At 68.1% G+C, this 12,859-nt stretch overlaps 2 protein-coding genes across 2 annotated transcripts; both read left to right on the top strand.

The window, feature by feature from the left end:
* The first annotated feature begins 1,677 nt into the window (after nucleotides 1-1,677).
* Nucleotides 1,678-3,561, top strand: LOC134431244 (EEF1A lysine methyltransferase 3-like). Its single transcript, XM_063179229.1, is given in 7 exon segments — nucleotides 1,678-1,854; nucleotides 1,857-1,920; nucleotides 1,923-1,984; nucleotides 2,491-2,547; nucleotides 2,549-2,603; nucleotides 3,082-3,338; nucleotides 3,340-3,561. Coding segments are annotated over 7 exon segments (894 nt in total).
* Nucleotides 3,562-4,696: 1,135 nt separating this feature from the next.
* Nucleotides 4,697-12,114, top strand: LOC134431282 (elongation factor Ts, mitochondrial-like). Its single transcript, XM_063179261.1, is given in 8 exon segments — nucleotides 4,697-4,751; nucleotides 5,869-5,984; nucleotides 9,203-9,287; nucleotides 9,290-9,330; nucleotides 9,439-9,546; nucleotides 10,175-10,207; nucleotides 10,209-10,260; nucleotides 11,591-12,114. Coding segments are annotated over 8 exon segments (918 nt in total). The 3' UTR covers nucleotides 12,019-12,114.
* Nucleotides 12,115-12,859: the final 745 nt, after the last annotated feature.

Raw genomic sequence — 12,859 nt, 5'->3', positions numbered from 1 at the left:
AGAGAAGAGCCCTCTGTCTAGAATCTCTGGCCTCTGAAGGAGAAAGTCGCACATGCCAAAGGCCCTGAGACCCGAAAGCTCGGTGTTAAGTTGTTGTTTTCACAGGTGTTGTTTGCTGTGTGCTACACTGAGCCCAGGGAGAGGGAAGGGAGCACCGTGCCCTTTGTGCAACAACAGCCCTGGGAGCTGTCCCAGCTCTCGGCCTGGCTGGACTTCTCCTGAATTTCAGGTGGTCTCCAACAGAAGATCCTCACCTGTTTTACAACACCATGACAGACAGACTGGGATGTAAGGAGCCTCTCCATCAAGGGACTGAGACATGAAAAGGCCCCTCTGCTCCTTCCAGGGACTGGGACTGACACCCCCAGCCCGGGGAGGTGTGTGGGGAGGCAAGCTGACCAAAGCGAGATGTTTGCCTGCAGGTTGTGACCACTGACCACAAAAACAATGGATCTCACTGCTGAGAACATGGACTGCCTGTTACATCTGTTCCTTATTGCATCTGCTCCCCCCCACCCCTCACAATTTCCAATAGAGTTATCATAATAAAAACCTCTGAGTTTAGGTGGAGATTCTGAGATCTCCCTGAGGGAACAGGCAGATCCTCGGCTGGATTGGACCAAAGGACTTCGTCTCTACGTTTGGTAGCTATATCCCCCCCCCCCTCTCTTTTTTCTTTTTCTCTTTCTTTCTCTATCTTTTTCTCTCCCTTAACCCCTCTGTCGCACTTTGGCTGTGGTCATTCAATAAAGCTGCATCTGTTTTGATTATCATTGCAAACCCCCTTGTACCACGTCAGTTCTTTTTGCACTCAGATCAATCCACGAAGCATCACGAACCCCGTTTGTAAGGACAGAACACGACACCCCCCGGTCACCGAGAGCTCAGGGAGCCCGGCTCAGGTGGCACCGGGCACGAGTGTGTGACATTGTGCACGATGGCACCGGGGACGGGTCCCGTGACACCTGCACGGTGACACCGGGACGGGTCTGTGACACCCCTGCCAATGGCACCGGGGATGGGTCCGTGACACCGCACGGTGGCACCGAGGGAAGGTATGTGACATCTGCACAGTGGCTTCCGGGACGGGTCCGTGCCACCCCTGCCGGTGGCACCGGGGATGTATCCGTGACACCTGCTCGGTGGCACTGGGGGACGGGTCCGTGACACCCCTGCCAGTGGCACCGGAACGGGTCTGTGACACCCGTTTGGTGGCACCGGGGACACGTCCGTGACAGCCTGCATGGTGACACCGGGACGGGTCTGTGACACTCCTGTCAGTGACACCAGGGACGGGACTGTGAGACCCGCCCGGTGGCAACTGGTGACGGCTGTGTGACATTCCGCACGGTGGCACCGGGGATGGGACTGTGACACCCGAGCGGTGACATCGGGGGCGGGTACCTGACACCTGCACGGTGGCACCAGGGACGGAACTGTGACACTCCGCACGGTGGCAACCGGGGACGGGTGTGTGACACTCGCACAATGGTACTGGGGACAGGACCGTGACACCCGTGCGGTGGCACCGGGGGACACCGAACCCACCCCGGGACCGCGGGGGGGGCGGGACGGAGCGCGCTCCGTGGGCGGAGCCCTAACACGGGCGGAGGGCGTGGCTTAATTGGATCGGCCAATCAGGTTCGGGGGCTCGACCCGGCCCCGCCCCTTTCCACGATGGCGGCGCCCGGGTGCCACGTGGGGACCGGGGGGGGGCGGGAGGGGGAGGAAGAGAACGGGGAAGAGGAAGAGGAAGAGGAAGAGGAAGAGGAAGAGGAAGAGGAAGAGGAAGAGGAAGAGGAAGAGGAAGAGGAGCAAGGAGAGGAAGCAGAAGCGGCGCTGCGGGCCGTGTTCCCCCCGGGACCCCCGAGCTCTTCGCCGAGACCTTCCCGGAGCGGCGCCGGTTCCGGCTGTGCGGGCGCGTCTGCACATCGCGGAGCACCACGGGCCGCGGCTCGGGCTCGCCGGGGCCGTCTGGGAGGCGGTGAGCGGCACCGGGGGCGCGGGGACAAATCCCGGGGCTGTGGGTGACATCCCGGGGAAACAGCGGGTGATGGGAAAGCCGGGGGAGCCCGAGGGTACCGGGAGCGGGGGAGGTGACATCCCGGGAGTACCGGGAGTGGGATCCCGGAGGGGACACACGCGACATGCCAGGGGTGCAGGAGGGATGGGCAATGGGGGGACCCCGAGGGGACAGGGGTACCGGGGGTGACATCGCGGTGGGCACCGGCAGCGATGAGTGATTGGGGAGGGGCTACCGAGTCATGGGGGAACGGGGAACACCGGAGGGGGCACCGGGAACGGGCACCCTGACCGGGGGTGAGGGGTCCTGGGCATCCCGGACCGTGGTGGCCACTCCGGGGGGCACCGGGTGGCCGTGGGAGGACCGGGGGGACCCTGGGGGCACAAGAAGCAGCGCTGGGGGGGCTCTGGGCTTCGGGGGGTCTCCCATGGGCTGGGTCCCCCCAGTGTCCCCTCTGTGCCCCCCAGGCCCTGTCCCTGTGCCGGTTCCTGGGCGAGCAGAACCTGGAGCTGGCGGGGCGGCGGGGTGCTGGAGCTGGGCGCCGGTACCGGCATCGTGGGCATCTTCGCTGCCATGCTGGGTACGGGGGGCACCGTGGGTGGGGGGGACACCGTGGGTGGGGGGCTACCTGGGGAAAGGGTGGGGACACCTATGGGGGGCACCTGGGCTGGGGGGGAATCCCAGTTCTCCCGCCCAGTACAGAACTGGAAACTGGTGTGAGCAACCCTGGAGTTTATTGGGATCTGGGGGGGCCGCAGGTGGTTACCCCCCCACCCCCCCGCTTTGGGCTCGGGGTTTATTGGGGTCGGGGAGGGTTTGGGGAGATCCAGTGGGGGCGTTTCTCACTCTGACTCGGGGATTTTTGGGATGTGGGGGGGTTTACTGGGAATTTGGGGTGGGGGCTCCGAGGGTTTTTTCCTCACTGTGTCTCAGGGGTTTTACTGGGATTTTGGGGTGGGGGTCCCAGGGCTGACCCACCCACTCGCCCACTGTTAACCGTGCTCTGGGGGGGTTACCGGGGGTCCGTGCCCCCGCTGACAGGCCGCGCTGCCCCGCAGGGGCCGAGGTGACGCTCACGGACCGGCCGCCGGCGCTGCCGCAGCTCCGGGAGAACGCGCGGCTCAACTTCCCGGGGAGCGCGGCGGGGCCCCGGGTGCGGGCGCTGCGCTGGGGCCGCGACCAGCGCCGCTTCCCGCCCAAGTTCCACCTCATCCTGGGCTCCGACATCGTGTACGACCCCCGCTCCTTCGCCCCGCTGCTGAGCACCCTCCGGCACCTGCTGGTGCCGCCGGCCCAGGCGCTGCTCAGCGCCCGCCCTGCGCGGCGGCGAGGCCGGGGCCGCCCGCTTCTTCCGGCAGCTGCTGCCGCCCTTCTTCGCGGTGCGGCTGCTGCGGCGGGAGCCCGAGCGGGACATCGAGATCTACGCGGTCACCCCGCGGGACGGAGCCCCTTTGGAGCAGGACAGGCCCGGGCTGGTGGTCCCTCACACCGCGGGAACGGAGCCCCGGAGCGGGGCGGACCCGGGCTGGGCTCTCTGACCCCGCGGGATGGAGCCCCGGAGCGGGACTGGCCTGGGTTGGGGTCCCCTCACACCGCGGGGACGGAGCCCCTTTGGAGCTGGACAGGCCCGGGCTGGGCTCTCTGACCCCGCAGGACGGAGCCCCGGAGCGGGGAGAGCCCGGGCTGGGCTCCCTCACACCGCGGGACGGAGCCCCGGAGCGGGACAGGCCCGGGCTGGGGGTCTCTCACCGGGGATTAAATGGTGCGAGGGTCGCAGTTCAGGCGCTGTGTGTGATTGTGTGATTTGGGGGGGCTGAAGGGGGTTTGGGGAAGGGGACAGCCCGGAGGGGGTCTGTGAGGGTCAGGTGGGGTTTGAGAGTCGGGGGGGTCTTTGAGAATCGGGGGTTCTGTGAGGGTGGAGGAATCTGTGAGAGTCGGGGGTCTGTGAGGGCCCGGGGGGCTTTGTGAGGCTGGGGGCTCTATGAGAGTGAGGAGGGGGCTCTGTGAGGGTCGGGGAGGGGGGGGTTGTGAGGACCAGGGAGGGTCTGAGAGGGTCTTGTGAGGTGGGGGGGGGGAAGGTCTGTGAGGGTCTGGGCTCTGTGAGGGCTGGGGCTCTCTTGGGTGCGGGGTGGATCTGTGAAAGTCTGGGGTCTCTGAGGGTCTGGGGTCTGTGAGGGTCCCGGGGGTTCTGTGAGGGCTAGGGGGCGTCGGGGGTCTCTCGTGTTCAGGGGGGCTCTGTGAGGGTCAGGAGTCTGTTAGGGCGGAGGGGGATCTGTGAGGGTCAGAGTGTTTTTTGAGGCTGGGGGGGGTTCTGTGAGGGCCACGGGAGGTCTGTGAGGGTCGGGGGTCTCTGAGGCTGGAGGGGGGCCCATGAGGGTCTGGGAGCTTTGTGAGGGCCGAGGGTCTCTCGGGTGCGGGGAGGGTCTCTGAGGGTCTGTGGTCTGTGAGGCTGTGGGGGGTTTGTGAGGGTCTGGGGACTCAGGTCCAGGGCGGGGGGTTCGGGCCGGGCGTTTCGAGCCCCTCCTCTTCCCCCCAAATCCCCCCTCAGCCAATCCCGCGCCTCCGTGGCGCCCGCGTGACGTCACACACAGGCGCGCGCAGCCAATCGCGGCCCCGCTCCCCGATCCTTCACCGGGCCGTGACGTCACGACGGCGCGCCGCGGGCAGGCCGGGATGCAGCGCGCGGCGCTGGGCGCGCTCGGGGCGGCGGCGCGGGTGAGACCGGGACCACCGGGAAACCGGGACCCCAGAACCCCAGCCCCGGGACCACCGGGAAACCGGGACCCCAGAACCCCAGCCCCGGGACCACCGGGAAACCGGGACCCCAGAACCCCAGCCCCGGGGCCACCGGGAAACCGGGGACCCCAGAACCCCAGGCCCCGGGACCACCGGGAAACCGGGACCCCAGAACCCCAGCCCCGGGACCACCGGGAAACGGAACCCCCGGAACCCCAGCCCGGGGCCACCGGGAAACCGGGACCCCCGGAACCCCAGCCCCGGGACCACCGGGACCCCCAGAATCCCAGCCCCGGGACCACCGGGAAACCGGAACCCCAGAACCCCAGCCCCGGGACCACCGGGAAACCGGAACCCCAGAACCCCAGCCCCGGGGCCACCGGGAAACCGGGACTCCAGAACCCCAGCCCCGGGACCACCGGGAAACCGAGACCCCAGAACCCCGGCCCCGGGACCACCGGGAAACCGGGACCCCCGGAACCCCAGCCCCGGGACCACCGGGGAAACCGAGACCCCAGAACCCCAGCCCCGGGGCCACCGGGAAACCGGGACCCCAGAACCCCAGCCCCGGGACCACCGGGACCCCCAGAATCCCAGCCCCGGGACCACCGGGAAACCGGAACCCCAGAACCCCAGCCCCGGGACCACCGGGAAACCGGAATCCCAGAACCCCAGCCCCGGGACCCCCAGAACCCCAGCCCCGGGACCACCGGGAACCCCCAGCCCTGGGACCCTCCCAGCCCCGTGACCTCACAACTCGAGACCCCTGGGACCTCCGAACCCCGGGACCACCGGAATCCGAGCCCTGGGACCCCCAGAACCCCAGCCCCGGGACCACCGGGACCCCCCAGCCCTGTGATCCCCAGTACCGGGACTACCGGGGAACCCTGGGCCCCCCTGGCTCCGGGGCACCCGGGACCCCCAACCTCGGGTCCCCCCATTCCCGTGACCCCCTGCTATCCTCGGCCGCCCCCCGCCCCCACTCTGCGCTTTCCCCTCTCCTCCGGTACCCCCGGTGCCCCCCATACCGGGGCCCCTCCCCGTACCCCTCGGGCCCCCCCCGGCCCGTCCGTGACCCGCCGTGTCCCGCAGGCCGCCCCGTGCCGCTGGCTGGAGCGCGGCCCCGCCGGCGCTGCGGGAGCTGCGGGAGCTGCGGGCGCGCACCGGGCAGCCCGTGCTGCGCTGCCGGGAGGCGCTGGAGCGGGCGGGGGGCGACCTGCGGCAGGTGCGGAAACGGGGGGGGGACACAGAAACCGGGAGGAGAGACGGGGAGCTGGGGGGCGGATGAGTGGGGGGGACTCTGGGGGTCGCAGGGGGCTTTGGGGCAGGGGGGCTTTGGGGCAGGGGGGCTTTGGGCAGGGGGTATTTGGGGCAGGGGGTATTTGGGGCAGGGGGGCTCTGGGGCAGGGGGCTCTGAGGCAAGGGGGCTTTGGGGGTCAGGGGGGGGGCTCTGGGGCAAGGGGGCTTTGGGGGAGGGGGCTTTGGGCAGGGGGTCTTTGGGGCAGGGGGTGCCTGAGGCAGGGGGGCTCTGGGAAAGGGGGAGCTTTGGGGAAGGGGTCCTTGGGACAGGGGGGCTCTGGGAGCGGGGTTGGTCCCTGGGGCAGGGGGTCTTTGGGGAAGGTGGTCTTTGGGACAGGCTTGGGGCAGAGGCTGTTTGGGACAGGGGGGCTTTGAGAAGGGGATCCCTGGGGCAGGAGGTCTTTGAGACAGGGGGCTCTGGGGCAAGGGGGCTTTGGGGCAGGGGGGGCTTTGGGCAGGGGGTATTTGGGGCAGGGGTTTTTGGGGCAGGGGTGCACTGGGAGAGGGGGTCCTTGGCAGGGGGGTATTTGGGATGGGGGGTATTTGGAACAAGGGGTCCATGGGAGAGGGGGTCTTTGGGCGGGGGGGCTCTGGGACAGGGGGGCTTTGGGGAAGGGGTCCTTGGGACAGGGGGGCTCTGGGAGCGGGGGTCCCTGGGGCAGGGGGGCTTTGGGACGGGGTGGTATTTGACATGGGGGATATTTGGGCAGGGGGTCCTTGAGACAAGAGGGTTGATGGGGCAAGGGGTCCTTGGGACAGGGGGGCTTTGGGAGCGGGGGTCCCTGGGGCAGGGGGGTCTTTGGGGAAGGTGGTCTTTGGGACAGGCTTGGGGCAGGGGCTGTTTGGGACAGCAGGGGGGCTTTGAGAAGGGGATCCCTGGGGCAGGAGGTCTTTGAGACAGGGGGCTCCGGGGCAGGGGGTTTTTGGGGTAGGGGGGCTTGGGTAGGGGGTATTTGGGGCAGGGGATGCCTGAGGCAGGGGGGTTTTGGGGCAGGGGGGCTCTGGGAGCAGGGGTCCCTGGGGCAGGGGGTCTTTGAGGCAGAGGGCTTTGGGACGGGGGTGGTATTTGGCATGGGGGGTATTTGGGCAGGGGGTCCTTGGGACAAGAGGGTCGATGGGGCAGGGGGGTCCTTGGGACAGGGGGGCTTTGGAAGCGGGGGTCCCTGGGGCAGGGGGTATTTTGGGGCAGGGGTGCACTGGGAGAGGAGGTCCTTGGCAGGGGGGTATTTGGGATGGGGGTATTGGAACAAGGGGTCCATGGGAGAGGGGGTCTTTGGGCAGGGGGGCTCTGGGACAGGGGGGCTTTGGGGAAGGGGTCCTTGGGACAGGGGGGCTCTGGGAGCGGGGGGTCCCTGGGGCAGGGGGGCTTTGGGACGGGGGTGGTATTTGACATGGGGGATATTTGGGCAGGGGGTCCTTGAGACAAGAGGGTTGATGGGGCAGGGGGTCCTTGGGACAGGGGGGCTTTGGGAGCGGGGGGGTCCCTGGGGCAGGGGGGTCTTTGGGGAAGGTGGTCTTTGGGACAGGCTTGGGGACAGGGGGCCTGTTTGGGACAGCAGGGGGGGGCTTGAGAAGGGGATCCCTGGGGCAGGAGGTCTTTGAGACAGGGGGCTCCGGGGCAGGGGGGTTTTTGGGGTAGGGGGGCTTTGGTAGGGGGTATTTGGGGCAGGGGGGCTCTGGGGCAAGGGGGGCTTTGGGGAGGGGGCCTTTGGGCAGGGGGTATTTGGGGCAGGGGGTCTTTGGGGCAGGAGGGCTTTGACAAGGGGTTCCCTGGGGCAGGGGGTATTTGGGGCAGGGGTGCACTGGGAGAGGGGGTCCTTGGGCAGGGGGTATTTGGGATGGGGGGTATTTGGAACAAGGGGTCCATGGGACAGGGGGTCTTTGGGTAGGGGGGCTCTGGGACAGGGGGGCTTTGTGGAAGGGGTCCTTGGGGCAGGGGGGCTCTGGGACAGGGGGCTTTGGGGAAGGGGTCCTTGGGACAGGGGGTCTTTGGGCAGGGGGACTTTGGGGGCACCAGGACCGGAGCAGGCCCAGCCCTTGGGGTGGGAGGGCAGCGGGGTTGGGTCTGGTCTGTGCCCCCCCTGCCCGTGTCCCCCTCAGGCTGAGGGGTGGGGATGGGGACACTGGGGTGACCCTGGCAGTGCTGGGGACACTGGGGTGACCCTTTCAGTGCTGAGGTGACCCTGTTAGTGACAGAGACAGTGGGGTGACCCTGTCAGTGCTGGGGACACTGGGATGGCCCTGTCAATGTTTGGGGACATTGCGGTGGCCCTGTCAGTTCTGGGCTGACCTTGGCAGTGACAGGGACTCTGGGGTGACCCTGGCAGTGCTGAGGTGACCCTGTCAGCATTGGGGACACTGGGGTGACCCTGGCAATGCTTGGGGACACTGGGGTGACCCTTTCAGTGCTGAGGTGACCCTGTTAGTGACAGAGACAGTTGGGGTGACCCTGTCAGTGCTGGGGACACTGGGATGGCCCTGTCAACGTTGGGGGACACTGCGGTGGCCCTGTCAGTTCTGGGCTGACCTTGGTAGTGACAGGGACACTGGGGTGACCCTGTCAGTGCTGGGGGACACTGGGGTGACCCTGTCAGTTCTGTGGACATTGGGGTGACCCTGTCAGTTCTGGGGACATTGGAGTGACTGTCAGTGCTGGGATGGCCCTGTCAGTGCTGGGGACACTGGGGTGACCCTGGCAGTGCTGAGGTGGACCCTGTCAGTGCTGGGGACACTGGGATGGCCCTGTCAATGTTTGGGGACATTGCGGTGGCCCTGTCAGTTCTGGGCTGACCTTGGCAGTGACCAGGGACAATGGGGTGACTCTGGCAGTGCTGGGGGACATTGTGGTGGCCCTGTCAGTTCTGGACTGACCTTGGCAGTGCTGGGGACACTGGGGTGACCTGGCAGTGCTGGGATGGCCCTGTCAGTGCTGGGGACACTGAGGTGACCCTGTCAGTGCCGGGGTGACCCTGTCAGTGCCAGGGACCCTGAGCTGACCCTGTCAGTTCTGGGACATTGGAGTGACCCTGTCAGTGCCGGGGTGACCCTGTCAGTGGCAGGGACCCTGAGGTGACCCTGTCAGTGCCGGGGTGACCCTGTCAGTGGCAGGGACCCTGAGGTGACCCTGTCCCCCGGTGTCCCCAGGCCGAGGCCTGGCTGGAGGCCGAGTCGCGCCGCCGGGGCTGGGCCAGGGCCGCTGCCCCCGGGGCTGCCCGGGCCCGGCAGGGGCTCGTGGGGTCCTGAGCGAGGGCTCGGCCGCCGTCATGGTGGAGGTGAGTGAGGGGGGCTGGGGGTCCCCGTGTCCCTTCTGGGGGGGTCCCTGTGTCCCTTCTGGGGGGGGTCTCAGTGTCCCCAGGGTCACCGTGTCCCTCCCCCCCCAGGTGAACTGTGAGACGGATTTCGTGGCGCGGACCCCCGACTTCCAGCAGCTGGTGGAGATGGCGGCCAGGGGGGTCCTGGGGCACTGCCAGGGGGCCTCGGGCACCAAGGTGGGCTGTGAGGGGGGCACTGGGCTGCCAGGGGGGGGCATTGGGGTGCCAGGGAGTTTGGGGGTGTCGAGGGTCTTGGGGGAGTTGGGGCTGGCACAGACGGTGTTGGGTTCTTGGGGGTGCCAGGGGGTTTAGGGGAGGTTTTGGGGGTGTTGGGGCAGGGTTTGGGGGTCCCAGGGGGTGTTGGGAAGGGTTTGGGGGTGCCAGGGGTGTTTGGGTAGGGTTTTGGGTGTCCCAGGGGGTTTTGGGGCAGGGTTTGGGGGTGGCAGGGGGTGTTAGCGGAGGGTTTGGGGGTCCCAGGGGTGTTTGGGCAGGGTTTGGGGGTGCCAGGGGTGTTTGGGCAGGGTTTGGGGGTGCCAGGGGGGTTGGGGCAGAGTTTGGGGGGTTTTGGGGGTGCTGGCAGGGTTTTGACGTGCCAGGGAATGTTGGGCAGGGTTTGGGGGTGCCAGGGCTCTTGGGGCAGGGTTTGGGCAGTGTTTGGGGGTGCCAGGGTTGCTGGGCAGGGTTTGAGGGTGCCAGGGGGGGTTGGGGCAGAGTTTGGGGGTGTTGGGGGGTGTTTTGGGGGTGCTGGGCAGGGTTTGGGGGTGCCAGGGCTATTGGGGTGCCCCTCTGGACCCCTCTCCCCCAGCTCCTGCTGCCAGAGGAGGAGCTGGCCCAGGTGGCGGGCAGAGAACGGGGGGGACCTGCTGAGCGAGCACCTGGCACTGGCCATGGGTGAGTGCCCATCGCAGTGTGCCCAGTGCCCGTCCCAGTCCCAGTACATCCCAGTGTGCCCAGTGCCCATCCCAGTGTGCCCAGTGCCCGTCCCAGTACATCCCAGTGTGCCCAGTGCCGTCCAGTACATCCAGTGTGCCAGTGCCCTTGCCAGTACATCCCAGTGCCCCTCCCAGTACATCCCAGTGTGCCCAGTGCCCCTCCCAGTACATCCCAGTGTGCCCAGTGCCCATCCCAGTACATCCCAGTGTGCCCAGTGCCCCTCCCAGTACATCCCTGTGCCCATCCCAGTACATCCCAGTGTGCCCAGTGCCCCTGCCAGTACATCCCAGTGCCCCTCCCAGTACATCCCAGTGCCCCCAGTGCCCTTTCTATGCAATCCCAGTTTTCCTCCTTGTCCTTTTATGTCCCCAGTCTGCTGAACCCCAACCCCCCGTGATGCCAGACAACCCCCCCAGTGCCCCCAGTGCCCCCAGTGCCCCTCCCCAGTGCCCCCAGACCCTGACACTCCCAGTGCCCCCTGAGCCTGACAGTCCCAATGCCTTTCCCCAGTGTTGCCAATGCCCTCCCCAGTTTCCCCAGTGCCCCCAATGCTCCCAGTGCTCCTCACCAGTGTGCCCAGTGCCCCCCGGTATCCCCAATGCTCCCAGTGTCCCCAGTGCCCCCAGTGCCCCCCGGTGTCCCCAATGCCCCTCTCCAGAGCCCCCAGTGCCCCCAGAGCCTGACACTCCCAGTGCCCCTCCCCAGTGCCCTCCCCAGTGCCCCCCGGTGTCCCTAATGCTCCCAGTATGCCCAATGCCCCTCCCCAGTGCTCCCAGTGCCCACAGAGCCTGCCAGTCCCAGTGCCTTTCCCCAGTGTCCCCAGTGCCCTCCCCAGTGCCCCCAGTGCCCCCAATGCTCCCAGTGCTCCTCACCAGTGTGCCCAGTGCCCCCAGTGCCCCTCCCCAGTGCCCCCAATGCCCCTCCCCAGTGCTCCCAGTGCCCCCAGATCCTGCCAGTCCCAGTGCCCCCAGTGCCTCCAATGCCCTCCCCAGTGCTCCCAGTGCCCCCAGATCCTGCCAGTTCCAGTGCCCCCAGTGCCCTCCCCAGTGCCCCCAGTGCCCCCAGACCCTGACACTCCCAGTGCCCCCAGTGCCCTCCCCAGTGCCCCCAGTGCCCTCCCCAGTGCCCCCAGCCTGTGCCAGCCCCTCTCTGTGCAGGGCACACCCCGGGCTGGGCTCTGGCTGCTCCAGGACCCTTTTTGGGGGGTTCTGCTCTCTCTCCACGCCCTCCCCCCCCCCATTTTTGGTTGGGGGTGCTGACATTTCCCCCCCCCCTCTGTCCCCCCCAGGCCGCCTGGGCGAGCGCCTGGCACTGCGCCGGGCCGGCTGGCTCCGTGCCCCCCCCGGCGGCTTCGTTGCCACCTACGCGCACGGCTGGGTGCCCGCCGGGCCCGCCGTGGCCATGGGCACCTACGGGGCGCTGGTGGCGTGCGGGGGGCCGGGCGCGGGGCCCCCCCCGGCCGAGCTGCGGGAGTTGGGGCGCAGGGTGGCGCAGCACGTGGTGGGCATGGCGCCCACCGCCCTGGGCACCCCCGAGGACGAGCTGGGCGGGGAGAGCGAGACGCGGCTGCTGGCACAGGGGGCACTGATGGAGCCGGGCGTGCCCCTGGGGCGGTACCTGCGCGACCGGGGCGGCCTCCGCGTGTGCGACTTCCTGCGCTTCCAGTGCGGCGAGGAGCCCCCCCGGGAGCCCCCCCGGGCTGAGGGGGGCGGCTGAACCCCCTGACCCCCCCCTTGTGCCCCCCATGCCAGGCTGGGGCAGCGAGAGCCCCCCCCCAGTGTGGGGTGAGGCTGAATAAAGGTGCGGAATCCAGGCCGGGTGTTTTGTGGGGGACCCCGCTCCCCAAAACCCCCCCGTTCCCCCTGCACCCCCAAACCCCTCCTGCCCCCCCGAGCTCCCCCAGGGAACCCCCCCTTCCCCTGCAGGGTTTGATTGGCAAATCCACACTGAAAGGGGCTCAGACCCAAAATGGGGGCAGCAATGGGGGGGGCACAGCTGGGGGGGCACCCCCATCCCGTCCTGACACCCCCATTGTGCCCCTGACACCCCCATCCCATCCCTGACACCCCCATTGTGTCCCTGACACCCCCATTGTGCCCCTGACACCCCCATTGTGTCCCTGACACCCTCATCCCATCCTGACACCCCCATTGTGTCCCTGACACCCCCATTGTGCCCCTGACACCCCATTGTGTCCCTGACACCCCCATCCCATCCTGACACCCCCATTGTGTCCCTGACACCCCCAGCCCATCCCTGACATACCCATCCCATCCTGAGACCCCCATTGTGCCCCTGAGACCCCCATTGTGTCCCCGACACCCCCATTGTGCCCCTGACACCCCCATCCCATCCCTGACACCCCCATCCCATCCTGACACCCCCATTGTGTCCCTGACACCCCCATTGTGTCCCTGACACCCCCAGGGTGGGTTTGGGGGGTCCCAAGGGACAGAGGGGTGTGACAGAGAGAGGAGAGGGACAGGGGACAGGTGAGGACAACGGGATGGGTGGGACAGGTGGGGGGGCAGTTGGGGACAGGGGGCAGGTGGGGGAA

This window comes from Melospiza melodia, chromosome 31 (genome assembly GCF_035770615.1).
Source record: "Melospiza melodia melodia isolate bMelMel2 chromosome 31, bMelMel2.pri, whole genome shotgun sequence".
Taxonomy (NCBI): Eukaryota; Metazoa; Chordata; class Aves; order Passeriformes; family Passerellidae; genus Melospiza; species Melospiza melodia.
This window is presented reverse-complemented; position numbering and strand designations above follow the sequence as displayed.